Here is a 27816-nt window from a genome sequence, read left to right as displayed (position 1 = left end):
GAAGCTCTTAGCAACACAACCAGAGCCAGGTTTCCTGAAGGGGTGGAGGCAGTGTGGCTCCAGCGCCCCGCCCTGTCTCCCAGGGCCTGAGTTTACACCTGCCCAGCTAAACATCTCTAATGAGGTCCCTGGGGAAGGTGGGGGTGCATGCCTCCACCCCCCTCCCCCAAGCTGAATTACATAGGGGCCTTCTAGTCAGAAGACTTGGGTGACAGTGTAGGCTTAGGCCATTCATTCTGTTTTACTTTGTGCAAGTTCCCAGCTTGGGCCTCAATATTTACACATTTAACTCTTTACTAAATGGCTCATTTGTGATAGGTGCTGAACTGGTCTCCAGGGACAAATACGTGTCACATCAGATGTGAGCTCTGTTTTCATTATCTGTACCTTATCTTACAACCACGCTCACCTTACTTAATTCCTGCTGGATGAGTGTTATGGGGCCATTCTGTGGTGTTTTTGCCCCATTTCCTTCTTGTTACCTCTAGTACCTGATCCCACTGGCTATTCCATGTGTTTTCTAGATCCTTCAACTCTTTCATTTTCCTTTCTGTGACTATGCTTAGACCTCTCCCATACCAAAACAAACACAAAACCTAAAACTTCTCCCTCAGCTTGATGTCCCTTTTACTACTATAACCCTTTTCAGTCAACAAAGAATAATGAGAATACTTGCTACATGCCAGGCCAATATTATACTAAGTATTGGGGATAAATGATGAATGAGAAGCACTCCTTGCCCTCTAGAAACTCATAGTCTGGTAGGGGAAATAGTTGGGTAGATAGGTAATTACACATCTGTCTATCTGATGGGTACTCTATTAGGTGGGTATTTAGAGGGCTGTTACATTAGGAAGGTTCTCAACTGAGCCTGGGTGCTGCAGAATGAATAGGAGTTAGGTTATAGAAATGGGAGGGTAAAGAGCACTTGAGGCAAAGTGCATGTAGTGTGCAAAGGCACAAAGACTTCAAAAAGCATGGGTGCCTTGGGGGAACATTCACTGGTTTTTGTAGAGAACTTGAGGGGCTAGTAGTGAGAGAGGTGGCTGAATGCTGAACAGAGGATAGCTTAGGGAGAGCTTTGTCAGCCATGTTAAGTGATGTGATCAGATTTGTGTTTTTGGAGTATTTCTTGGAAGGAACATCTATAGTCCCCAACATTTTAATTTTTTGAAATCCTCTGTTCTCATAGCTTCTGTAACACTGTAATTTCTTTTTTTAAAAAAATACTTTATTAAATTTATTGGAGTGACAATGGTTAACATGAACATACAGGTTTCAGGTGTGGGTTTCTGTACTACAAGATCTATATATTGCTCTGTGTGCCCACCATCCAAATCATATCTTCTCCCATCACCATATATTAAGACTCCCTTTACTCCCTACCCCCGTACCCCCTTCCCTGTTGCAACCACCACACTGCTGTTTGTGTCCACAAGTTTCAGTTTATATCCCACATATGAGTGAAATCGTATAGTTCTTACCTTTTTCTGACTTTTATTTCACTTAGCATGATATTCTCAAGGTCGACCCATGTTGTTACAAATGGCAGTATTCCATCCTTCCTTACGGCTGAGTAGTATTCCATTGTGTATATGTATCACACTTTCTTTACCCAGTCCTCTACTGCAGGACACTTTGGTTGTCTCCATGTCTTGGCTACTGTGAATAATGCTGCAATGAACAGAGGGGTGCACATATCTTTGTAAATACATGTTTTCTAGTTTTTTGGGTAGATACCCAGGAGAGGGATTTCCGGGTCGTATGGTAGCTTTATTCTTAATTTTTTGAGGAATCGCCAGACTGCTTTCCATAGTAGTTGTATCAGTTTACATTCCCACCAGCAGTGAATGAGGGCTCCCTTTTCTCCACAACCTCTCCAACACTTGTTATTGCTTGTCTTGTTGATAATAGCCACTCTAACAGGTGTGAGGTGGTATCTCAATATAGTTTTGATTTGCATTTCCCTAATTGCTAGTGAGGTAGAACATCTTTTCATATATCTATTGGCTGTTTGTATGTCTTCTTGGGAGAGGTGTCTGTTCAGGTCCTCTGCCCACTTTTTGATTGGGTTGTTTGGTGTTGAGTTTTATGAGTTCTTTATATACTTTGGAAACTAAACCTTTGTCGGAGCTACTGTTTGCAAATATCATCTCCCGTCTGGTTGGCTGCCTGTTTGTTTTGTTGTCAGTTTCTTTTGTTGTGCAGAAGCTCTTTAGTTTTGTATAGTCCCATTCATTTATTTTTGCCTTTACTTCTCTTGCCTTTGGGGTCAAGTTCATAAAATGCTCTCTTTGACCATGGTCCAGAAATTTGGTGCCTATGTTTTCTTCTACGTAACTTATTGTTTCAGGTCTCACATTTAGGTCTTTGATGACACCATAATTTCTTGGTTTTACTTCTTCTTAGTCTCTTCCGTCAGCCTCTCTGCCCATTCCTTGTGTTGGTGTGCTTTAGGACTCTGTCTTAGGCCTTCCCCCTTCCCATCCTCCCAGTTCTCTCTGGCCAATCTCAGTCACCTACAGGAATTCCTTTGCCACCTAATGACTTCCAAGAACTCTCTCTTAGCTGCAGACCTACGTATTCCACTAGCTGCTCACTGGGTGTCCCTGCTTGTATATCCCACAGTCACCTTCAGCCCATTGGGTCTGTAACTGAGCTATCTTCCTCCGTCTGCTTTTTCTCTTATAATCCCTGTCTCTGGCCTTTCAGCCCAAACACCTGGCACCAATATTTATTATTACTATTATCATTGTTATTGTATGACATTTTGGAGGTTTTTAAAAAGAGTCACGAATTCTGGTTCTTTTTGGAATGCTCCTTGCCTGGAAGCTCCCTCTCAGGATGACTCCTCTTGGAAACTAGCTGCCACTTTGTGAGAAGCCCAAGCCACAAGGAGCAGTCACATGACTGTACTTTGACAGTCCCAGCTGAGCTCAGATTTTGAATTGTCCCAGCCCAGGTATCAGACATGTGAATGAAGAAGCCTCCAGATGATTCCAGTCGCCAGCCTCAAGTCACCCGCAGGTGTCTGAGCATCCTAGATGAGGTTCCAGACATCATGGAACAGATATGCCATTCCTGCGGGCTTGTTTCAACTCCCAGAATATCTGAGCATAATAAAACAGCCTTTGCTTTACACCACTAAGTTTGGGATGGTTTGTTATACAGCATAATAATCAGAATGAACATACGTATAGAAAAGTTCATATTTCCTAAGCATACAGTTTGATGAATTTCACAAAAGTGAACACACTCATGTAACCAGCACTCACATCAAGACCCCCACTCTGCCCACTTCCAGTCAGTGCTTTTCCAAGGATAATCACTATCCTGACTTCCAATATCACAGTTTAGTTTTGGCTGTGTTTGAACTTATATAAATTAAGCATCAGTTTTTACTACTCCTTATTTTCCTTTCATATTCATCCAATCATCAATTCCTGGTGACCTGCCTTGTAATGTCCACATGTCCATTTCTCTGCATCCTTACTACTCTTATTTCGACCTTACTGATCTGACAATGTTTAAAATTCTTTTACAGTTCTCTATTATCCTAAGGATAAAACCTAAACTCCTTAACATGGCCTACAAAGCTCTCTAGTACCTGACCTATGTCCATGCCTTCAGCCTCACCTAACAGTGTTTCCTCTACATGTTCTCCAGGCTCCAGACACGCTGTACTGATTGTAATTCCCAGAGCACTCCTGACATGCTGACCATTTTTCCTTGCCTTGGTAAGTGCCTTTGAACTGAAACCTCCATTTCTTTTAAAACATTTTTTTTTTTTTAAAAAAAGACTTTAAATTTTCAACTTATTTCAGGCTTGCAGAAAAGTTACAAAAACAGTACAGAAAGTTCTTGTAAACTTCTTACCCACGTTCCTGTTATCATCTTATATAACCGGAGTACATTGTTCAAAACCAAGGAATTAACATTGATACAATCCTTTCAACTAAACCACAGACCTTATCTGAAACTTCTGTATCTCTTAGTTTACCTTTCTCTAGCTTGTTTCACAAGATTGCTCAGACACTGTCTCCTCCTGGAAGGCTTCCCTAAGGCCCTGAGCTCTTATGTTCCCTCAGCCTCTATACGCACCAACCGTGCTAAGTGCTGCTCTTCCATGGCACTTTTTACACTGTGCTGCAATCGTCTGGTTAAAGCGCTGAGCTCCTGGAGGGCAGAGGCCGGTTCTGATAGATCTGGGATCCCGCCTGACACGGAGGCGCTTATTAACCGTGTTCCAAAGAAGCTGAATAAGACAGTGCCCAAGGGGTCACGGGGCAGCAAGGTGTTGAGTAGTCGAGAGGAGCGGTCATCGCCCAGGTTCTATGCACAGCTGGAGCAAAACCCACCCAGGCTGTTAGCAGTAAGTCCCTCCTAGGGCTCCGCTTTTCCAAGGCCCCGCCCCCCTACCGCCACCTCCCCTGAGACCTGCCCTTCCGTGCTGGCCCCGCCCCCTTCACGCCCTCTCTTCCACTCCAAGCACCGCCCGGGACCCGTGGCCCAGTCCCTTCCGTGTTTGTCTCTTACAGCCTCATCTCTCTCCTAAGCCCCGGCTCTCTGGTCTTTCCCGGGCTCGTAAGGTCGCGTCCCTCCTTAGATGCCGCCTTCTGCCCACAGGTTCGACCTCCCCTCTCCCCCCTGGGCTCCGCCCCTAGCCCGTGGGCCTCCGCCTCCCCAGAGGTCTACCCCAGTGACCCGCCGGAGTCCTCCTGAGGGGCGGGGTGTACAGCGCGAAGGGGCGGGACCTGGGGAAGAGGCGGTACCTCTCACTGGGCGGGGGAGGGGGCAGTCGGTGACCCCGCCCCTGCGCTCGGCCGTTGCCAGGAAACAGACACCGACGCTCTGGCTTTGGCCCGGTCTAGCCAATGAGCTGGCACGCCACTGCCCAGTCGTGCGTCTCTGGGCGGTTACGTGTGGTGCGCGGGGGCGCGGATTGCGTGGGGCGCGGGGCGGGGCGCGGCTGGTGCGCCTGAGGAGCGATGGCGGCGGCCTGAACTCACCTAGCGGTGCCGCGGCGGTGGGGCCTGGTCAGGGTCCAGGTTCCGTGAGTGAAAGGTAAGTTTGGGCGGGAAGGCTCCGAGGAGAGCGCGTGAGGGGATGAGGCCCTGGGCCATATCGGCTCCTGGTTTGGTGACTGTACGGGTTGTGAGGGGACAGGGTGAGGGGCTGGCATGTGGTGAGGGGCCGGGTGTGTGTTTCAGGTAGGGGTGCAGGGTTAGAGCCTAGGGGTGTGTGCGCAAGTAAGGAGCTGGCCTGTATGGGGGGCTGCGGTGCTTTCCGAGGGGTCAAGTGGAAGGGGCTTGTGAACAGGAGGGGCTGGGGCTCCTGTGGGCAGGAGTGAGGGACGCCCCGTGTCCCGAGTGTGGGGGTCAGCCCTGTGCGGGGAGGGGAGAGGAAAGGGCGAAGGTGAGAGTGTGCGGGCTGGTGGTGAATTGGCGAGGGAGATGAGCGCAGGGCACGGAGGAAGGACTGAGGGTTGGCTGTGAGACTTGGATGAGGGTGAGAGCTGGGTTCTGGAGCCTCCTTCGCTGGACTGTCCTGGCCAGTGAGAGCGGTAACTCTAGTCTGAGTAGGACAGCCTGGGTGGAAGTGTTGTGCACTTGGCACTTCTGCTGCCATGGGCCCTACTCATTTTGGGGGACAAAAAATATGAAGGCATCTCGGGTTATAGTAACTGTGATATCGTTTTTCTGGTCTTAGTCTTCAACTGGGTAATAACTGGGACCCCGTTCCCTCAGGTTCCTCCTTGAGACTGCAAACTTGAAAGATGGTGCCTCTCATGGAGGTGTTTTGGCTGTGACTGCTTTTGCTTGTTTTCTCTCCACCCGCTTCTGGGCGACCTTACTCCTCTGCTGCTCCTCACCCATGCTGAGCCGTGGGGCTTTGATGGTTGTCATATATATTGAATTAACCACATTCAGTTGGTAATTCTACTGTCATGGAAGTCACATGGTTTGTTACATACAACATTATATTTAGGTTTCCAAACAGGAAGGCTTTGCTCTCATATTCTTACAGTTAAAACAAAAACAATTGAGGTAAGTTTTATGTATAGTAAACTGCTCATGTTTAAAATGTACATGTGTGATGAGTTTTGACACGTTTACATCTGTGAAATCATCACCACTTTCAAGTTACTGAACGTTTCTACTACTCCCGAAAGTTTTCTTCTATACTTTTGCAATTTGTTCTTTCCTCCACGACTTGATACTGGGTTCACTTTATTAGCACATGAAAATTTAGAAAGTTCTGGAAACCTGGCTTGGCACTCAGTGATAATAGTCACTTTCACACCAATAAATTTTCCTCTCTGCCGACAGTCTACCACACAGCCTAGACACCTTCCCCAACAAGAGGAAGAGCTAGGCCTTTCCTATCTAGACCCTTCTCTGAGAATTGGGGGCCGCCCACATTCCCATTCTGTTCCAGAGTCTCAGCATCAGAACCAGCTACTACTATTCTGTCCCATGGTATGTTTTCATTGCTTCTGTTTGGAGCCAAACAGGTTTTCATGCTGGTGGAATCTGTGGCAACCTGCACAGACAGTCAGAACCCTATAGAACCTATATGTATCATAACAGGGTTTAGAGCAGTGATTCCTAAACACTGGGCCAAGGGTTTTGCTAGTCCATGATAAAGTTTTCATCCACCCAAGGTGAAAGGAGAGAAAGACAACATATGAAACATGAGTTTTTCATAAAGAAATTTATTCTGAGATTATTATTTCTCTTCTTTTGGTGTTAAAGTGTTCTCCCACTAATGAAATAATGGTGATAGTATATGGCAGGTGTAAAAAAATGGTCTTATTTGCCCAAATGAAAAGTAACAGCCCTGTATTTTAATATTTAAAAAATATTTCTACTAGTTAATGAATTCCAGAAATTCAGAGTGATGATGATGTGGCTGTTGTATTATTTTGAGGAAGCATGTCTTTAAACAGTAGTTCTATATAACTTCTGACATCTGAACAACATTATGCTTTACATAGCAATCTGAAATTTTACTGGATTTATAGATATCTTGTGAAGTAGGTAAGGGCAGGAATTCTTGTTTTATAGACGAGGAATCAGATTCAGAAGCCAGAGGTCAACTAGTGGTAAAGTGCCAAAGCTGAACCTAAAATTTGGTCTCCTGAGAGTAAGAGTGACTTGGAGAAGAAAGTTTGTTATAGGGAGTGAAGGTGATGTGGACTAAAAGGAGGATATCATACCTGGCAAAAAAGTATTTTTTTTTTTTTTTTTTTTTTTTATGATTTGCAATTATTCTATTTCTAAAAGATGAAAGATATTTTGAGGGTGATATAGGGTTGAGAGTTCTGCTTAAATTGTGGCAATGACCTAGGAACAGGTATACATAATACTTGGATCACATCATGATAGTGATAGGATGATTCGAGTCACGTGTCAGAGGGTTCTTTGGGATTGTCTAAATTCTTGATTATTTTGGAGAAAATACTGGGTTTGGTAAGCTTATTATTTGTTATACTGAACCCTTTGTTGAATAGTGGTACATTACGTGTAATGGATTTTGACTTTGGCATATAACTCAGTGGTAGACCTGAGAAGATGAAGCCTAGATGAGCATGAGGATGCAGAGACAGAAACACGTTGTGTGTAACCATTTATTCCACATCTGCTCCTGCCAGGCATTCTCCATGTGCTGGGAGAACAAACTCATTCATATATTAATTCATTTATTCATTCAGCAAGTACTTCTTCAGCACACAGTGTGTCCTTGCGATGCTCACATTTTATGAGATAACAAGATAAATAAGACATGTTCCTCTGAGGTTTCAGGGAATTCTCAATCTAATTGGGAAAGATAGATGAAAAAGTAATTTCAATTTAGAGAGAGAATATGAAATAAAAAACATATAATGAGGTTATTACTTCTCTGTATATAGTCTCAGTCTCTCCCTGTGTTCCAATTATATATATTCAGTGATCTGCTATATATCTCCAAAGGTATCTCAAATTTAACATGCCCAAAACAGAACTCATTGTCTTTGCTCTGAAAGCCTGCTTTTGCCCCTCCTGCCCCATCTCAGTCCAGGCTAGGACTTCAGTGTCATCTTATGTTATTTCTGCTCCTTCACCCCTTGCATTTAATCATTCACTAAAATCTTAATACATTTTCTTATGTTATCTATCTTCTCTTCATTTCCACTGCTACAACCTCACTGTTAAAGTTTTAGTTTACTTCCTCCTCATTTCTCATCTGGAGCTCTTTTTCCTCCAACAATCTCCTGCCTTCAAACTTGATTTTTTTCTAGTCCATCCCTAGAATGATCTTTCTAAAAATACAATTCTGGTCATGGAACTCCTGAGCTTAAAAACTTTTGGCTCTTTGTGTACTGTAGGACAACATCCAAATTCTTTAATATGGCTTCATTTGGCCTCAACTCACCTCTCCAGCCACATCTCCTGCCACTCCCTCCTCTGTGTTCTAGCTTGAATAAATTGTTCACAGTTCCTTAACAAACTTGTTACTTTTTTGAGCCTTGAAATCTTTGTAATAGCTGCTTCCTCTGATAGGCATGCTTTTTCTTCTCTGCTCAGTGAACTTTCCTCATCTTTAAGATCTAGTTCAGCCTCACCTCCTTTTTGACATCTTCTTTGACACTCTCACCCAACAAGTAGAGATAACCATGTGTGACGTGGGAATTCACTGTTGTAAAGGGGAGTTAGGGTGTGATTCACGTTGTGAGTTACAAGGGCTCTGCTGGAGTCAAATGAGGATTCCCTGTGAGAAGCAGAGGTACTGGGGAGAGGTGAGGTAGTGATTTGGGACCATATACTGATAGCCTGTTTGTCTTACACATATAGGCAGAGGGATAGACAAGATACGTAAGCTGAGCTCTAGGTTGATAGGCTTCTTTGAAGTGGGTTTTAATCCATTCTTTCTACTTTCACTATTTAGGGTAACAGCCCATCCATACCTCTTATATCAGTATCAGTTATCTTGCCTGGGAAGAGCCATTGTAGGGAGAGGAGCCCTAGAATTTTACTGACCTATTCTTAGAAGGTCATTCTGGTCCCTTCCTATCTGCTGTACATGTTGGCAGGTGCATCCCTGCCCCCATCTTCCTTTTTCTCTTTGCCTCTCCCAGGGCAAAGGTTCCTAAGTGAGACTGAGCCATTTCCTGCCCTGTGCTTGCTGTTCTGAGGTTGGTGAACACTTGTTGAATGTGCCTGTAAGCCTGTATTTTGGACTCTAAGGAGAGTGCCTGACCTTGGCTGTTTGTGAGTCTGAAAGATCGTCTCCTCTTCCCCTTTTTTTCTTTGTGGCTGGAGCCTGAAGGTAAATCTGTAAAGAGGGGGTCTTCTTTTTTCTAGACTTTACTTTGGGAGGAAGAGGGTGGTGACTCCACAATCTTCTTTGCAGAGTTAACAGAGGGAATCCGGAAATCTAGGTGATAAGAGACACCAAATTATGATTTCTTAAGTTTCTGCATTATGTGAACAGGGCCCAGGTTAACTGTTGGCTTTAGGTACTGAGACACTGATTCCAGCCTGGCTCTTGTCTTGGAGGTCTTTGTAAGAACATGGGGTGGGGGCGAGGGGAGGTACTAGAGGCCAGTTCCTCTTCAGCCTGTGAGCAGTACCCTTTGTTGGTCAAGGAGTGGAGCACAAGTGGGCACTCCAGGTATAGTGCAAGGTAGGTTTGTTAATCTTTGGAATTGAGTTCTACAAGCTGGAGGCAGTTTAGTTTTGGGCATGTTAATGCCTTACTTTGCTGGGATTGGATGCTTGGCCCTTCTTCTGCTGACTGGGGTATAAGTGTGAGGTGGTGAGGATGGACGTGTCAGGGCAGGTTAGATCTTTCCTCTTTCAGATATGAGGACACCTTGGTCAGACAGGATCAGGAGTGGGAAGTGGGGAAAGATAAATGTCATTTACAGTGCACCTGCTTTATGGAGTGCTACACAGTGATCTTATTTAATTCCTAAAATATTAACTATTTATTTCATCAGAAATTTATAGATGAGGAAACAGGCTCCAATGTATGAAGTGATTATTTAAGGTCACATAGCTGGAAAATGGTGGACTGAGATTCAAGCCTTTGTTTGAGGGACTCCAGAACTCATGCTTTACTTACTTCTATTTGCTTCTCTTTCTTGAGCTTAGGGCCTCTATTTGTTTTCAGTACTCAAGATGTGATTGAGAAAGCAGTCTGTAAACAATAATATTCTTGTCTCAGGGTCTTTGCAAGTAGCAGATGACACAAATGGGGTTTGGGGAAAATTTAATAAAGGGATGATATTTACAGTTATATGGACAGAGGTTAAGGAATCCAGCAGAGATTATGCAGTATCTCAGGGCCAATAACAGTGAGAGGGCTAGTAAGGCTAGTAACAGGAGACTTCTTACCAAGATTCTCAGCTGTTGTCTTTGCCTTCTTCAAGCCATGCCTACTTGGGACTGTAAGTATTTGGGTAGATGGGTAAGTCCTTTTCTGGTGTATTCTTGCTGCTGATAGTTACTAGTTTGGACGACTGTGTTTGATGGTTTATAGGAAATCTGGTATGTAAGACTGAGCATCCATTCTGTGGCTCTACCACCTTCTCAACCCTTTTCTCCCTCACCCCCACTCTCTTGGGTGCATGATGGAGGAAAGGTTGGGTGGGGATGGTAGTGATAGATGTTAGCTCCCCTCTTTCAGATTTTGGATTTACCTGAAGTGGCACCCATCCTTTATTTATTACTGTTGACCTCCTTTCTTAGAGAAAGTGGTATACCTCTTTTTCTCAGACTAATCCTATACCTTATTTTATTTGTCAGTTATTCCCATCTTATTTACCCATAACCTGTTACTTTCTTCAGATTTCTTTTCCTCACTTGACAACTACCTTTGAGGCTCCCGCCATCCTAAAACCAAACCAAACCAAACCAAACCAAACCAAACCAAACCAAACCAAACCAAACATTAAGAACTCTTTCTCTTGACTCCCCACCACCCCTCCCAGCTTCTTTAAACTATTGTCCTATTTTCATCCTTCCCTATATTACTGAATTTCCTGAAATTGCATCTTAAGTATCTTTGGCTCCTAGTCATTCTTTAACCACTTTCGTAAGTTTGTCTAAAATATGATTCCTAAAATGGACTGACCATTTTCAATCTTCATTCTACTTAATCTCTCTAGACTATACACTATGGGCAACCTCTAGTTTCTTGAAACATTTTTTCCCTTGATTTCTAGATTACCGCTATTTCTTGGATTTCTCCTTCCATTTCTGGCTAAAGAAAACCTTCACAGTTTTCTTTAAAGACTCCTCCTCTGCCTGGCTGGTGTGGCTAAGTGGTTGAGCATTGACCTATAAACTAGGAGATCACGGTTCGAGTCCCTGTTCTGGGCACGTGCCCTGGTTATGGGCTTCATCCCCAGTAGGGGGCGTGCAGGAGGCAGCCGATTGATGATTCTTGTCATTGATGTTTCTCTCTCTCCCTCCCTCTCTGAAATCAATAAAAGCACATACAAAATTTTAAAAAAAGAAGACTACTCCTTTGCTTTCGTAAATCCTTGTTTTCCCCAGGAGTCACCCTTAGCTCTTTTTATGCTCTTTTGATATCTCTGGATGATTCCACCCACTTTTATAGCTTCATCTACCACTTATAAGCTGGTGACTCCTGGATTTATATCTCTAGTCTTGAATTCACTCTTGACCTCAAATATAATATTTTTACTTGCTTTCCGGACACGTTGGATATCCTATAAGTGTGTCAAAACTTAACATGTCCAAAACTGTTCTCATTTTCTTTTCTAGAACAGTTCCCTTTGTTATGTGTTTCTAGTTTATTAATGGCATTATCTTTTACTGAGTCTCCTATACTTCATATTAGGGCCTCTTTTATCTTCCATTTGTTTGCTATGTCTTGTTGCTTCTATTTTATGAGTAAGTTAAACCTGGAAGCAGATTTTCTACATATGTGTCCGTCTTGCACTTATTAGCTAGCTAGCTTTGACAGCTATTCAAACTTTCTAGACTTTGATTTCCTCATGTGTAAAATGGAGATAATAGTACATCTAGGGTTTTTATGAGGTTTAAATGAGGTACTACATAGACTAGAGCCTGACATATAGTGAATACTCAATATATGTTAGCTGTTATAATTATTTTAAGTTCGTTATTCAGTTCTACAAGCATTTTTGAATGCCAGGCACTATGTTGCCACTTAATGTCAGAGAAGAATGAATGATATGGTCACTCTTGTTAGGGAACTTCCTATTAATGGCCGAGATATTATAGGTGTAAATAATTTCAGTATAGGACATGCTAAGATAGAGGTGAATCTCAGATTTACCTTTTCTAATCTTGATCTTACTACCTTAGTTCATGCCATCCTTTTTCCCCCCTTTAAAACAGACTATTGAAATAGATTCTTATAAATTGTCCACTGCCATCTGTCTCTATGCTCCAACTTATACTGCTATCTGACATATTTTTAAAGACAAATTTGACCTTGTCATTTCCTTGTTTAAAAACCTCCTTTGTCTCCAGGTGTCCATAGATAAAGCCCAAACTTCTTAGCATGATATTCAATGATATTTATAACCTTCATCCATATTTACCCTTCAACTCAATATTGTATCTCTTTTCTGTAGATAGTCTGTAAGTGGCAGCAAACTTGTAACTGTTCTTCAGATTTGTCATGCTCTTTTATAGTTCCATATTTTTGTACATACTGTTTTTAATATGAAGAAGGCCTTTCTTTCCCTCTGTTCTCTTTGTGGCCAATATCTATTGTTAAAGATTTAAGTCAGATACCACCTTTTTGAAGTCTTCTTATAACCTCCCAGGCAGAATTAGTTGCTTCCCCTTATGCTTCCATGGCACTTTTGTAAATACCTCTGTTATAATATTTACCGGAGTTTTTGTTTATGCTCCCCCAGCATTTGTATCCATTTTTGTATTTCTAGTGCTTATGCAGCACAGTGCCTAGTACTTTATCAGTGTGGATGTACATTGACTTAATCAGTGAGTGAGTCTTGTTTGCTATGTAGAACTTGCCCCCACCCTTTATATAAGACTGTCTCCTGTTGTATAGAAGGTTTCCTTAAGCATAGTTGCTACATTGCTTTAGTTGTGAGTTGGCATTGGTGAGAGAGAGAGTATCTGGGTTGAAGGGGATGGCAGTGTGGGGCTGTTGCCTGGTCTTTGGGTTTCTTCAGCCCTTGTTGAGTAGAAAGAGGAAGGACAGCTGAACCACACCTTTCCTCTGAAGTTTTTACCTTCTTGAAAGACAATACTGCTCAGGGGGGTGATGGGTGTGATGGAGAAGGAACTGAGCCAACAGTTATTTTGGCACTTTTCCCCTTTCTTTAGTGAAGGTGTCATGTCATGTCCCCAGGAGTGAGTGTTGGTTGTATATGACAAGAGTGGGGATTATGTGTATATGGGAGTGTGTCCATGTGTTCCTTGGTAGAATGAAAATTGTTCTGCTCTTTTGGTTTGGCTCTGCATTTCTACCTTTTAAGAGTATTCAGACAACTCAAGGTCTATTTGTCCTCCTGGGTGGGCTTCTAGGAAGGAAACTGATAGGCAGAACAAAATTTATTCCCTAATAGTATCAGAGGGCTGAAGTCAGAGCAAGACTGAGTTTCTTGATTGTTCATATGTTCATTCATTCATTACTTCATTCACTTAAGCATTTATATATTCAACAAATATTGAGTCTTTAGGCACTGAGGATACAACAGCAAATAAAACAGATAAACCATGCCCTCTATGACTTTACAGTCTAGTGGGGAACATAGATAAATAAATAATTTCAGGTAGTGAAAACTGCTAAGAAGAAAGTAGGATTAGGAAGTTAGAGAGTGAAGGTAGGAAGATGCGCTATTTAGATAGAATTGTTGAGTAAGGCCTCTCTTAGGAGATGGCATTTGAAAAGAACTGAGTGATGCGAGTAACATGAAAATCAGAAGAAGAGCATTCCAAGCAGAGGGAATGGGGAAGTATTAACAAAGGCCTGTATGGGTAAAGTATGTGTGAGGAGGGGGATGGTAGGAGGTTGCACAGATTAGATTATGTAGGGCCCTATAGGCCAAGGTAAAGGGCTTTGGATAATTTCTAGTATGATAGGAAATCATTAGAGGGTATTCAGCAGAGGAGAGAGATAATTTATATTTTAAAAATATCATTATGACCCGGCTGGTGTTGCTCAGTGGTTAGAATGTTGGCCTGTACACCGAAGGGTCACGGATTTGATTCCTGGTCAAGGGCACGTACCTGGGTTACGGGTTCGATCTCTGGCCCTGGTCAGGGCTTGTGCGGGAGGCAACCAGTCGATGTGTCTCTCTCAAATCGATGTTTCTTTCTCTCTGCTCCTCTCTCCCCTTCTCTTTCTCCCTCTCCCTCTCTCTCCCTCCCTCCCTTCCACTCTCTAAAAATCAATGGAAAAAATATCCTTGGGTGAGGATTAACAAAAAATAAAAAAAATCACTCTGGTGGCTATGTGTATAGACTCTTAAAGGGCAAGACTGGAAGTATGAATACCATATTGGAAACTGTTGCAATAGTGAGACGTGTTTTGAGGGTAGAGATGATAAGGTTTGCTGATGAACTGGGTATTAGAAGTAGGGAAAAGAAATAAGGATGATATGCAGGATTTTGACCTGAGCATGTAGGTGAATGTTGATATTTATTGAGATGGAGAAGGCTGGGGGAGTAATAGGTTTATTGGTAGAAATGATTTCTGTTTTATTTTTTAATTATTTTTTAATCCTCACCTGAGGATGTTTTTTCCATTGCTTTTTCAGAGAGAGTAGTGGAGGGAGAGAGAGAGGGAAAAACATTGATGTGAGAGAGACACATTGATTGGTTGCCTCCCGCACATGTCCCGACTGGGGCTGGGGATCAAGCCTGCAACCCAGGTACATGCCCTTGACCAGGAATTGAACCCGAGACCCTTCAGTCCATGGGCCGACACTCTAACCACTGAGCCAAATCAGCTAGGGCTAATTTCTGTTTCAGACATGTTAAGTTTAAGATGATGATTATGTGCGTGTGTGTGGAGTTTTCAGTGGAGTGGTGGCTGAATTCTTCCTGCTGGGTAGTAGAGAGCTGCAAACTTCTGTTGATCTCTTCCATTCTCTTTTTGAATTAGATTTGCAAGTCTGGACTGGTCAGTAACCTCTGGGCTTGCTACTCCAGCCTGGTATATCTTCTGGCTCCATGGCCAGCTACTGGCTCCTACAGACCAGATGAAGCTGACTGGAAACACAAGTGGAGAAAGCCTCCAGCTGGCAAATTCTCAGAGTGTGCTCCTCTGGCCGCTGGCCCTGCCCAGCCTGCCTCATGGAGAGGATGAACTGGCTGAGCAGACTGGCCTCCCGAGGCCCTGGGCACCGTGTACCTCAAGGTGCCAGTCTGCAGACCCCTGTCATGGCTGACCCTGAGACTTGCCTTATGGTCTTCAAGAATCACTGGTCCCAGGTAGGAGACTATATGCCAAAGGCCCTAGTCTACTGGTTCCCTGAGTCCTCCTAACTTTTTTTGTTCTCTCAATGTCTCATTTAGTCATTTTATTATCATAGATTCCCTCTATCTTCTGTCTTGTGTCCCCAGGTGGTGCGAATCCTGGAGCGGCAAGGCCCTCGGGTAGCTCCTGGGGGTGCAGATGATCTCAGTGCTGTGCGCAACCATACTTACCAGATGTTGACGCTGCTGGCAGAGGATCGTGCAGTCCCTTCGGCCCCCACTGCCCCTGGGCCCCTTCTGGAGTTTGCTCTGCGCGAGGATCTGCTAACCCGTGTGTTGGCATGGCAGCTTCAGTGGGATGAGCTTGGGGATGGGGTTGAGGAACGGCGGGCTGAGCAACTGAAACTATTTGAGATGCTGGTGAGCGAAGCTCGCCAGCCACTGTTGCGGCATGGTCCAGTTCGTGAGGCTCTGCTGACCTTGCTGGATGCCTGTGGCCGCCCTGTGCCCAGTAGCCCAGCACTGGATGAAGGCCTGGTGCTACTTCTCAGCCAGCTGTGTGTGTGTCTGGCCCGGGAGCCTTCATTGCTTGAGTTCTTCCTGCAGCCACCTCCTGAGCCTGGAGCTGCCCCCCGTCTTCTCCTCTTTTCTCGCCTTGTTCCCTTCGTCCATCGAGAGGGCACCTTGGGCCAGCAGGCCCGTGATGCCCTACTCCTGCTTATGGCTCTATCAGCTGGGAGCCCCACCGTGGGCCGCTACATCGCAGATCACTCTTACTTCTGCCCGGTCAGCACCTCCTGGGATGGGGGGGGGTAGGGTATGGTGTGTGGGCACTGGACAGGAGATGTAGAGGGCCTGTGTATCAGGACTCTTTCCTCAGGAACTAGGCTCCTGGGATTGAAAGGAATGCCTAGAGTTGGGCTGGGGATGAAAACATGGCTTAGGTGGATAAGGCAGGTACTAAGGCTCTTCATAGGACAATGTTCCCAGGTGATGTCCTGGAACATTAGGTATCTAAATAATCTGCTCTGGTAATAGCACTTCCCCCTGCTCCAATAAAAACTCTGTATTAGTACCTCCCCTGTTCCCTTTTTTTATATTGTTTGAGCCTTTGGTAACCTGTCCTTGGGGATCACCCCCAGGTGCTGGCCACAGGGCTGAGTGCCCTGTACTCCTCACTGCCCCGGAAGATTGAAGTTCCAGGGGATGACTGGCACTGTTTGCGACGGGAGGACTGGGTAGGAGTGCCAGCCCTTGCACTCTTCATGAGTTCCCTAGAGTTCTGCAATGCAGTCATTCAGGTGCGATTGGGATTTCCAGGTCTGGCCCTTGGACATTCTGGGGAGATGGGGTTGGAGGGGGTGCATTCCCTGGAGTTCTGCTATTCTGTCATCCTGAGCGTGCCTACTTATTCAGCTCTCTTTCCTCTTTCTCATACCCGTACAGGTGGCTCATCCTCTGGTGCAGAAGCAGCTGGTTGATTATATCCATAATGGGTTCCTGGTACCTGTCATGGGCCCTGCCCTGCACAAGGTGACAGTCATGGGTAGCAAGACAGAATAGGGGATTAGGCTGACAGATGGCAACTTCAATGCCAAGACCAATGTGGGAAACAGTGGGCTAGGTACTCCTCCCTCTTTCCCTGTCTGCTCCTGGTTCCTCCTTGAAACTCAGGGGAAATGACTCAGTATATGTGCAGGGAAGTTCTAAATTTCCAATCTTTCCCTTCCCTTCGTCCAGACCTCTGTGGAGGAGATGATCGCCAGTACTGCCTATCTGGAACTTTTCCTACGGAGTATCTCAGAGCCTGCCTTGCTCCGTACCTTCCTGCGATTCCTGCTGTTACACCGGCATGACACCCACACCATCCTTGACACCCTCGTTGCCCGTATTGGCAGCAACTCCCGGGTATGGCCCTTACCTCTGTCCTGGCTTACTTCGGTGAGCCATCTTCTCTCTCTGACCTTTGTTCTGGGAGGGTGTTACTGCCCTTCTTTGGCCTTTGTCTTCAGCAATCACTTTAAAGTTGATGGGATTTACTTTCTAGTATTTAACTTTTAACCATTTTGGGTACAGATTTTAATCTGCTTTTGTAATATATGACTCTAGAACACAATTTCCTTCTCTGGATGACTTTGGCTGCTCATTATGGCTCTAGGTTTGCCATTGTGCTACACTTGTGATGTATCACTGACATGAGGTTCTTTTCAGCCGTGTAGTGCTCTGTGGCCTGTTGTAGATGACTCAAGATTGCTTTTTCAGGTTTTGTGTCTGCTTTGATAGCTGACCCAGCTGCTACTAGCATGCTTACCTTTTGGATTTGCTGCATTTGAACTGCTATAACTTGGGTCACCCACCCACACCCACCTATCTACTTACGTTCCTTCCTCTTGAGCATCTGACTTCATGGCGCTTCCTATATTATAGAGGAGGTAGACAAGCAAACACATTACTAAAATAATTGAAAATTGTGGTCATTGTAATGAAAACCAAACGGTGCTTATAAAATAAGATGGTGGTAAAAAAAACTCTGAGGAGGTGACACTGAGCTGAGACTTAGAGGTCATGAGGGAATTAGCTTATTGAAGAGCAAGTGGAAGAAGAGTCTAGGCAGAGGGAGCAATATGCAAAGGACAATGAATAGGGAAGAGAATGTATTTGAGGAAATGAAAGAACAGTGTGACTGGAGGTGTAGTGAGCAAGGGAAAGAAGGGAATGAGGTGAAAGTAAAGAAGTAGGTAGGGTTCAGATCATGCATGACTTTGTAGACCATGGTAAGAAGTTTGGATTTTAACCAATAGAAATGTGTATAAAATAGGAGTAAATAGTTTCCAAGTAATAAAGACCTGAAGTCTTTCTCGGGAAATAAAGCTTTACTTTAGCCATGACATTTATTTTGGCTTTGGAACCATTTTTGTTTCCTTCTTTTATTACAGATAATTGGAGTTCCTTGGGTCCTTGTGTTAAAAACAGAATTCCTTAGATCACTAAGGGTTCTAGAAAACTGTTCTAGATAATTGAGGTACTTGGTAGCAGGGTTCCAGGTAGGTGAGGTTTCCAGATATGTTTTGTGTAGGTGAGGTTTCTGAATAGCTAAGTTAGGGTTTATATGAGATACTCTAGTCTCGCTCTGATCAGACCAGTGTTTCTGAATTAAGCGTACACTTCTGAATTTGAAAATGACAATAACTACAACAACAGATTCTAAGCTCTGCCTTAGATCTCTTGAGCTTTAATCTTTGGGAGTAGGCCTCCAACATGTATTTTTTAAAATGTTCCAAAAAGTAATTTTGAAACATGCCTTGGTTAAGAATTATTGCTATAAACCAATAGAGAATAGATGTCAAAGCTTTAATTTTACAAAGATATAATACATTTTATTTTTCACTATGCTAACATTAGACCATGGTCTTATATCTGTTTGACCTCAAGAAATATCCTGTTTATGTTTCAGGATAGTTGATTTCCTTCTTGAGGTCAATTTTATTTATTTATTTATTTATTTATTTATTTATTTATTTATTTAATTGCTGGCTTTTATCCATCTTGTTTTTGTTGTAATCTTATCCTAACTTCTCTGACTTTCCCGCATTGTCTAGTCTTTAGCATGTATTTCTATTAGTCTTGCAGTTAGTCTCCTGGTCTCAGGAACCTTTTATGTTCTTGTGGTATTTCTTCTTGGTTCCTGGTTCTTGGAGGAACCAGATACCTTCTGATTTCAGGATGCTGGTGTTGATCATGCAGATCTTTCATTTTTGCTCTTTGGCCTTTTTAAGCTTGATTCTTTTGGCCTGACTTTGTAACTTCTGTAGCCTCTTTTGTGGCTTAAAGTAAATCATGCTGACTAGCCAGTCTGTGTGCCTAACTATTTGTATTAGTTTCCTATTGCTATAATAACAAATTACCACAAACATAGTGACTTGAAACAACATGAATTTATTATCTTACAGTTCTGTAGGTTGTATGTCTGACATGATCTCTCTGGGCTAAAATCAGTGTTGGTGGGGGGCTGCATTCCTCTCTGGAGGCTCTAGGAGAAGATCCATGTCTTTGCTCATTTGGGTTTTTGTTACAATTTATTTCATTGTAGTTATGGGACTGAAGTTCCTGTTTTCTTGCTGGCTGTCAGCTGAGGACCATTTCCAGCTTCTAGAGGCCAGCTAATTCTTGGCTTATGGCCCCCTTCTTCTGTCTTCAAAGCCATCATTGGTGGATTGAGTCCCTCTCATGCTTCAAATCTCTCTTCCTTTTTTTTTTTGACCCAGCTGGAAAAGGTTCTTTGCTTTTAAGGACTTGTGTGATTGCATTGGGCCTACCTTGATAAGGCAGAATTATCTTCCCAGGTCAAATTCCATAACCTTAATCATATCTGCAAAGTCCCTTCTGCTATGTAATGCAAAATATTTATAGGTTCTGGAGATTAAGACCTTTCAGTGAGTTTGAATGTTTTCATTGCCAGTTAAAATGGTCATTTAGGGTAAACCTCCTAAACATCCATGCTGTCCAAAATGTGAACTGCTGTCTCATCTCTTTCCCACTGTGGATGGCTTTTAATTCTCATTCAGTAAATGATGAGCGCCTAGACTGTGCAGATAGTGCCCTAGAGTAAGATCCAATAGTTGTCTTCAGGGAGCTCAAGGTATCTGACATACTTGCCATTAGGGAAGTTTATAGAAAGTGTCATGGGGATTCAGAGTGAGGGAGAGTTTACATGTATCTGTTCTCTTCGCCTACTCAGAGGCTAACCACCCTACTTCCTTTTCTAAAACAAAAGGTTTCCCCTATTCTGGACCCACCTATTTTTTCCTTTTCCTGTCAGCTGCCCTTGAGCTTTTCTTTATCTTACCTTCTGAGAGAGAACACTAGTGTTGGAGAGGTGACTCAGACTCCTGTTCACAGCCCTGCCCACTTCCCAGCTGGTATGCTTCCAGGTTCCCTCTGTTTCCTTGTTGGTAGGCATTCAGTTACTGGGCTGCTACAGTCTCTGCTGACAGGTATTCACCCAGTTATCATGTTGCTGTTGTCTCCTGTTAGTCATTCATTCAGTCTTAGTATTTCCTAGGGTTTCTTTTCATGAATATTCATTCCATTTAAGTATTGCTGGAATATATCTCACTGATGAATATAGCCGAGAGTTTGCTGATATGTGTATGGCCTGTAGAAATATATTGGTTTTGACACATGGTTCATCCCTATCTGTCTTGCCCACAAACATCATGTGATCACTTTTTTTTAAAGGTAGCATCCTTTTTTTTTTTTTTTTTTTTTTAGTATGTTTTTTATTTCAGAGAGAGGGAGGGAGAGGGAGAGAGAGAGAGAAACATCAATGATGAGAGAGTCATTGATCAGCTGCCTTCTGCACGCCCCCTAATGGGGATCAAGCCCGAAACCCAGGCATGTGCCCTGACTGGGAATTGAACTATGACCTCCTGGTTCATAGGTTGATGCTCAACCACTGACCCATGCCGGCCGGGCATCATGTGATCATTTACTGAATGGCGATTATGTGCCAGGCCCTGTGCATATTGTTCCTCTAGGAATGGTTGGTTGGGCCTGGGATTGGGGGGTTTCCTATTTGGTAAACATCTTGGAGGGTAGAGAGCTCTTATGGTGATTCCCTTCCTCCTCCCCCACTTCCCCCAGCTCTGCATGGTCTCTCTGAGTCTCTTCAGGACCCTACTGAACCTCAGCTGTGAGGATGTCCTGCTGCAGCTGGTTCTCAGGTACCTGTGTGGGCAGTGCTGAGGGATGGCTGACCCTGAACTTTCAGTGCCTTGTGCTTTGCTGGGGTAATGGGTTGTATTGGGGTTGCTCATGGGTTTCCTCTTGGAGGCAGTTTCACTGGCCTGATGTTCTCCAAAACCCTGTCCTTCCTTCCTGATCTACCTTGTGTCCCTTTTCTGCTGTCTTTCCCAGGTATCTTGTCCCATGTAACCATGTGATGCTGAGCCAGAAGCCAGCTGTGCGTGATGTGGATCTATATGGACGAGCAGCAGACAAGTTTCTCTCCCTAATCCCACGCTGTTGTCGACACCGTGCCTCCAGCCCACCCCGTTCAGAGCATGCCTCGTGGGCACGAGGTGGGCCTAGCAGAGAGTCAGGGAGAAGGGAGGACACCACGGGTATGGCCTGGATTCCAGGGTAGCCTAACAAGAAGGGGTGGGGGGATGGAGGTGGGAATTCAATGAGGGGGTCTTGCAGGGTAGATCCTTAACTCCACCAAAGAAATTTAGCTTCTGAACAAAGCTGTTCCTCTCTAGTCCAGTATTCTTCATGTTTCCATTGTCCTTTTGATGGTGGTGGTGGTGAGATGGGGTAGTGGATGAGGAAAAGCTTCATTTGGAGGGTAGAGAGTTAGCTGTCTGAATTGGTCCCATGTTTCTGCTGCCTCATTACCTTCTCTCTCAGTTTCCCTAGGTGTCATCTCTTTCCCCCTGGACCTCTGTTTTTTTGATCCCTCTTATGTTTTTTTCCTATCTGCAGGCCCTGGAAGCCCAAGTGTTGACTCCTCTTCTGTGGTGACAGTACCCAGGCCCTCCACGCCATCTCGTCTGGCCCTCTTCCTGCGACAGCAGAGCTTAGGTGGCTCTGAGTCCCCATCCCCAGCCCCTCGCTCACCAGGGCTTGTTTCATCCCCAACCTCCAGCCCTGGCCGACGGCCAAGCCCTGCAGAGGAGCCTGGTGAGCTGGAAGACAATTACCTAGAGTATCTGCGTGAGGCGCGCCGTGGTGTGGACCGCTGTGTCCGAGCCTGCTGTACCTGGTCTGCTCCCTATGATGGCGAGCGTCCGCCTCCTGAGCCCAGTCCTGTTGGCTCCCGGACTAAGAAACGCAGCTTACTGCCTGAGGAGGACAGGGACAACGTGGGAGAAGGGGAAGAGGAGCTGGGGAGTGGGGGGCTGACGGGGGGTGCAGGGGAGGGCCCCGGCCACCTGCCTCCTCCTCAGCTCAATGGGATGCCAGGACCATGGCCTGAGGGGGCCAAGAAAGTCCGTCGGGTGCCGCAGGAGGGAGCTGGGGACCTGCTAGGGGGCACCTCTGAGGGCATGGCGGGACTAGAGGGCTTTGGGCAGGAGCTCCGGGAACTGGAGGTGGCATTGAGCAATGGTGGGGCTGGCTCAGAGCCTCCCCTAGAGCCTCCGCTACCTCTTGAGGAAGAGGAGGCCTACGAAAGCTTCACCTGTCCTCCTGAGCCCCCAGGCCCCTTCCTCAGCAGCCCTTTGCGGACACTCAACCAGCTGCCAAGCCAGCCCTTCACTGGTAAGCTCCTTACCCTAGGCATTCTCCTTTGTGTACTCTGCATGTTTTTGACGTGTTTGTGCTGGTTTCTGAGACTTCTTGGCCATGTCATTTCTGTGTACTTGCCTAGCTCCTCATCCATTTTGCTTGGGTTCCTTCCAGATACATATCATGTCATACTTGTGTCTCTGTGTCTGTGTGTACATCTTCCATGCTTGTGCTGTTTTGAGTATTGATTATGTCTGAGCCTTGTATGTCCTATGTGCACGTTCCCCCTCTTACTGACTCTGGCCACTTCCTGGGATTTGTGATCAGGATATTCTCTCCTTGGCGTATCCTGGGGAATCATAGCATTATATCTGAACCAAGTGGAAGACATACCTGCTGTCCAGTGTATGAGGCACCTGTCTGTAAACTATGCTGTTCCGAGCTTTTTCTACCAGTTGTCTGTTTGGGTCTTAGCTCTCCTGTCATCTCTTCTGTGGTCCTGGATCAACTCTTCTGGTGTTCTTGCCCTACTCAGCCCTGGCCTCCTTTCTCCCAGCCTCTTCTCGGATTCAGTTTTAGGTTTCTCCTGTTCTCTGTCCTTGTACCTTGTTGGTTGCTATCACTATCCAGTAAGACTTTCTTAAGGATGAATGGTTAGTAGTAATGAATGAAGTAGGTAGTGAAATACCTCTTTAGGGCAAATGACAAAGTATAGTTCTGAGCTCCTCAGCTGAGTTCTTTTGGTCTCTTTAGGATGCCCTTGGAGCTAGATGTAACCTGAGTGGCTAGGCCGGCTCCTCTTTGTTTTTGTTTGAGAGCCAGTTCTACCCACCCCAGCCCTAAGCTGGTTCTTATTCTTACTACACACCTGTGTGAGGGGGGAGAAAAATGAACAAAAAATCACCTCTGGGAAGCAGTGTAGTGCTTTGAACTAGACATACCTTGGATTAAGGTCCCATCTATGCCATTGATGCATGTAAAATCACTTACTACGATGCTGGTACATTGTAAGAACTCAGCATGTGGTAGCTTTTTACCAGGATTATCATCTCTTGAGCTCATGGCAGATATATTTATATTTTAATCCTCACCTGAGGACAAGCTTCATTGATTTTAGAGAGAGAATAGGGAGAGAAACATTGATCGGTTGCCTCCTGTAAGCACCTCGGTGTATGTGCCCCAACTTGGGGATTGAACCCTCATCCTAGGTGTGTGCCCTGCCTGGAAATTGAACCCATTGTCCTCTTGGTCCATGGAACGATGCCTAATCAACTGAGCCACATTGACCAGGGCTATTACATGGCAGATATTGGTTGACCAAGGCAACCACCTATCTCCGGTTGTAGTCAAGTTGTCATGCCTTGATCAATACCTGTTCTGATGGCCTGGGATATGCTGCCATCCTGCTTGCACAGTATCAAGGATTCTGCTCTGGAGTCATGATGACTCCCTCTTGCAGACTATAGAAAACATATCTTTTCATTTATTTATTTAGTCTTTGCTTTGCTCCTTCCTACTCAATACCACTAGGAGGTGGTGTGCAGGTTTTACCACTCTCTTGAAACATTAATTGAAGCTTTGTCCTTTTACTTTTTTGTAAACTCATCTGAGCTTTTGAATTTTCTCTTATAAGAAAATGGCAGGAAATGAGAAGAACAGAAGAACAAAGTTATGGGTTATCTTAGGACCCTGTTACGCTAGAGTTGTTTTGGAGCTAAAGCTGATTATGTGCATCTGGAGTGGAGAATGTTCTAGAATCTTTTCCAGGATTCACTGCCTCTTGCCCTTCATTGTTCTCCTGTCTCAATTCATAGTGCAGTTCTTAGGTTTACTTCCTTTCTCCCATAGATCCCTGATCAGACAGACTGTGATGGTCTGGAGTGCTAGTGCTGGGGCTCTGGCTCATTGAGGCCAGTTTTCCCAGTGGAGCATTCTGAGCCCTTTTATGTTTTTTTAAAAAATATATCTTTTATTGATTTCAGAGAGAGGAAAGGAGAGGGCGAGGGAGAGATAGAAACATCAATGATGAGAGAGTCATTGATCGGCTGCCTCCTGCACGCCCCCGACTGGGGATCGAGCACGCAACCCTGGCATGTGCCCTGACTGGGAATCGAACTCCGATCGCCTGGATCCTAGGTTGACGCTCAACCTCTGAGCCACGCTCGGCCAGGCGTGAGCCCTTCTGTTATCCTCGCCCCACCAAAGAGTCTGCCCTGAATTGGTTTCCTCTAGCTCTCAACTCTCAAGTTCTTTTTTCCTACAGATTCTTTTCCACCTGTTCTTGATTCCTAGCTCTTGAACAGAGCTGATTTCTTTGGTCCTCCAAAGATTTCTCCTCTGACTTTAAGTTGGCTCATGTAGTCACCTTCTTTGCCTTTGCTACACTTTCCTTTTGCTTTCTTTTTGACTCGAGTCTAATGTTTGGGTGTAACCTGATTTCTTTTGGTCCTAAACACTTTCTCATTCTTCTGTTGTGCCTCTTGGATGAAGCTTTTTAAAAAACTGTGAAACATTATGTAGCTTATAGTTATTACTGAATACTTATAATTTGCAAGATTTTGGACTAAATGCTTTATGTTTGTCTCTCTTTCATCCTCATAATAACTTATGAGTTGGGTATATTTTCTTATTTTACCAAGTAGGAAACTATGCTTGGAGAGTTTTGATTCATCTAATAACTAGCAAAGGATAAAGCTGAAATTTGAAACCAGGTCTGTCTGACTTCATAGCCTATGATCTGGCTCTTCAGCTCAAGTGTGTGTAAAGCTAGTATCTGGACTCTTGGGTGTCCATGTGGTGTCTGCTATTTTATCTTCCCCAGAATAGGTGTTCACAGGATATTTAAACATACCCAGAGACTGACGTACAAATAATTATCATCTAGTGGGGGGGTGTCTCTTGTTTTTGGGAGGAATGCGTGTGATGTGCATTGTGTTCAGGCCTTGTATCCTTGTGCCCACCTCCCCCAGGCCCCTTCATGGCTGTGCTCTTTGCCAAACTCGAGAACATGCTGCAGAACTCCGTCTATGTCAACTTCCTGCTGACGGGGCTGGTGGCCCAGCTGGCCTGTCACCCCCAGCCCCTGCTCCGCTCTTTCCTGCTCAACACCAACATGGTCTTCCAGCCCAGTGTCAAGTCCCTGCTGCAGGTGTGCGATGCATGCATGCATGGGTGCGTCCAGGCTCCATGGTGGGCCAGGCCCGCAGCTGGAGTGGCCCTGGGTGGCTGGGAACAGGCCCAATGTGACTAGAAAGGACTTTGTCAGTCTAGAGCTACTCAGAAATGTCATGAAGTTGTGCTTCATAGGTGTTGGGCTCCGTGAAGAATAAGATTGAGAGCTTTGCGGCCTCCCAGGAGGACTTCCCAGCACTGCTCTCCAAAGCCAAGAAGTACCTCATTGCTCGTGGCAAGTTGGACTGGGCTGAAGGCTCTGCAGCAGGACCTGCTCCTCGCCGCTCTGATCCTCTAGGTGAGGCCTACCTACCCTACTACCCCCTCCCGACCCTCCCTATATAGCTAATTAACCTAGGTCAGTTGAACACTTATTAAGAGTTAAACCTTGTGCTGGGAACTGGGAACTTGCAGAAAATTAAGTGTTGGTGTTTGTTCTCAAGCTTCTGGTCAGAGGATAGTATACTTTTTCCCACTAAGAGCCAAATCAGCAGTACCAGCAAGAACTGCTCCAGTAGTTGGGAACAGGCAAGGGGACAGAGTAGTCTATAGGTTAGATATTATTACAGCTTGGTAAAGGACATGGCATTTGACTTGGGCCATGGAATCTCAACAGAATTAGAGGAGAGAGGTCAATATTTTAAGTGGCTCATTTGAGTTTAAGCTGACATGAAGTTGTCTGGCCACAGCCAATGGGAAGGTGGCTTTGGTGAATATAGGAGAGGGACTGATAGAAGGTGAAGCAGTACGGGAGAGCGGGTCTTGGAGAGACAGTGGAGTATGACAGAAATGATAAAGTCAGTGAACTATATGATTGTATATGTAGCTTCTCTGGGTATTGAAGGAGCAGAGGATGTGGGTCAGGTGATACAGATTGTAGGGGGAAAGTGGAAGTGGGAAGTGGTTGACTCTAGTTCAGCATGGTGATAGGAAGCATGATGTAAAGACATGTTATGGATTGAGGAGAAGTAGCTTGGTGATGATAGAATAGTGATTGGAAAGAGGAGAGATAAGAGACTCCCTCAGGGTGAAGGGGCATGGGAAAGGAAGGGATCTTGGCTGGGAATGAAGTGGCTGAAATGTTGACTGGGAAGACTGAGGATGATGGTTTGCTGGGTGGGGAGGCTGGATAGAGGGAAGAAGGCTGGGCAGGCAGCATTTTGGTGTTAGAATCCTAGTTGAGAAATCCATGCACCTAGGGGGGTAGGGAAATTTCATCTTTTAGACCAAGGGAGTTTGCCTGACCTCTGCACATTCACGATATCCTGTTTATTTGCAGTGAAGAGCCGGAGGCCATCCTTGGGGGAATTGCTCCTGCGACACACGCACAGTCCAACCAGAGCCCGGCAGGCGGCACAGTTGGTTCATCAGCCTGGGAGAGACAGCACAGGACTTGGCCTTGGTGGGGCCTCCCCTGGGGCTTCAACTCCGGTTCTACCTCCCCGAGGTGGGGCCACTGAGCGCCAAGGTGAGGCTCTGCGAGTCAAGAATGCTGTCTACTGTGCAGTCATTTTCCCCGAGTTTCTCAAGGAGTTGGCTGCCATCTCCCAGGCCCACGCTGTCACCTCGCCTTTCTTGTTGGATACTTCAGAGGAGGGAAATGTCCCTCCTGTCTCAGGCTGTGGGCCCCTCAATCCTTAACTTCCTTCCATGGACAATCAGGGCCTTGAGTGGCCTGGGTTGGGGCCAGGGTACAGGCTCCTTTTTATGTTTGGAGGGAGTGGCAAGAGGACTTTTTAATTTATTTCAGATGAATGTTTTATGGAGAACTTGTTGCAATATGTATAAAAGGGAAATCTCTATTCTGTGCTCATTCTTCTTTCTTACCCTTTTTCTATGAGGCTGGGCCTCAAAAAGGTTGTACATAGGTGGGGAAGTAGTCAGGGATATTTTCTTTATGGTGAGAACATAGGTGCCAAGGTTTGAAGGTACCCCTTATTCCTTTAGAGGGTGAGGGGACTTGAAGCCTAGGGAAAATGTAGGGACT

The 27816-nt window shown here is 45.0% G+C and overlaps 1 protein-coding gene across 7 annotated transcripts in view; it reads left to right on the top strand.

Annotated features, from left to right (window-relative positions):
* The first annotated feature begins 4922 nt into the window (after nt 1-4922).
* Nucleotides 4923-27816, top strand: part of FHIP1B (FHF complex subunit HOOK interacting protein 1B) — a 28540-nt gene continuing 5646 nt past the window's right edge. The window contains exons 1-12 of one of the 7 annotated variants that reach the window (XR_014000064.1): nt 4923-5064; nt 15118-15446; nt 15579-16217; nt 16574-16732; nt 16878-16964; nt 17172-17339; nt 21075-21154; nt 21348-21511; nt 21915-22691; nt 25628-25829; nt 25965-26127; nt 27109-27637. Coding sequence is in view for 6 of the 7 variants with exons in the window: in XM_081155189.1 (XP_081011315.1) it covers nt 15309-15446; nt 15579-16217; nt 16574-16732; nt 16878-16964; nt 17172-17372; nt 21075-21154; nt 21348-21553; nt 21915-22691; nt 25628-25806; nt 25965-26127; nt 27109-27470 (2991 nt within the window). In the remaining variant the exon portion in view is untranslated. Of the gene's footprint in view, nt 5065-15117; nt 15447-15578; nt 16218-16573; nt 16733-16877; nt 16965-17171; nt 17373-21074; nt 21155-21347; nt 21554-21914; nt 22692-25627; nt 25830-25964; nt 26128-27108; nt 27638-27816 lie in introns of those variants that run through there. The other 6 variants (XM_081155193.1, XM_081155192.1, XM_081155190.1 and 3 more) reach the window with 6 other exon arrangements.

This window comes from Miniopterus schreibersii, assembly GCF_964146895.1.
Source record: "Miniopterus schreibersii genome assembly, chromosome: 12".
Lineage (NCBI taxonomy): Eukaryota > Metazoa > Chordata > Mammalia > Chiroptera > Miniopteridae > Miniopterus > Miniopterus schreibersii.
This window is presented reverse-complemented; position numbering and strand designations above follow the sequence as displayed.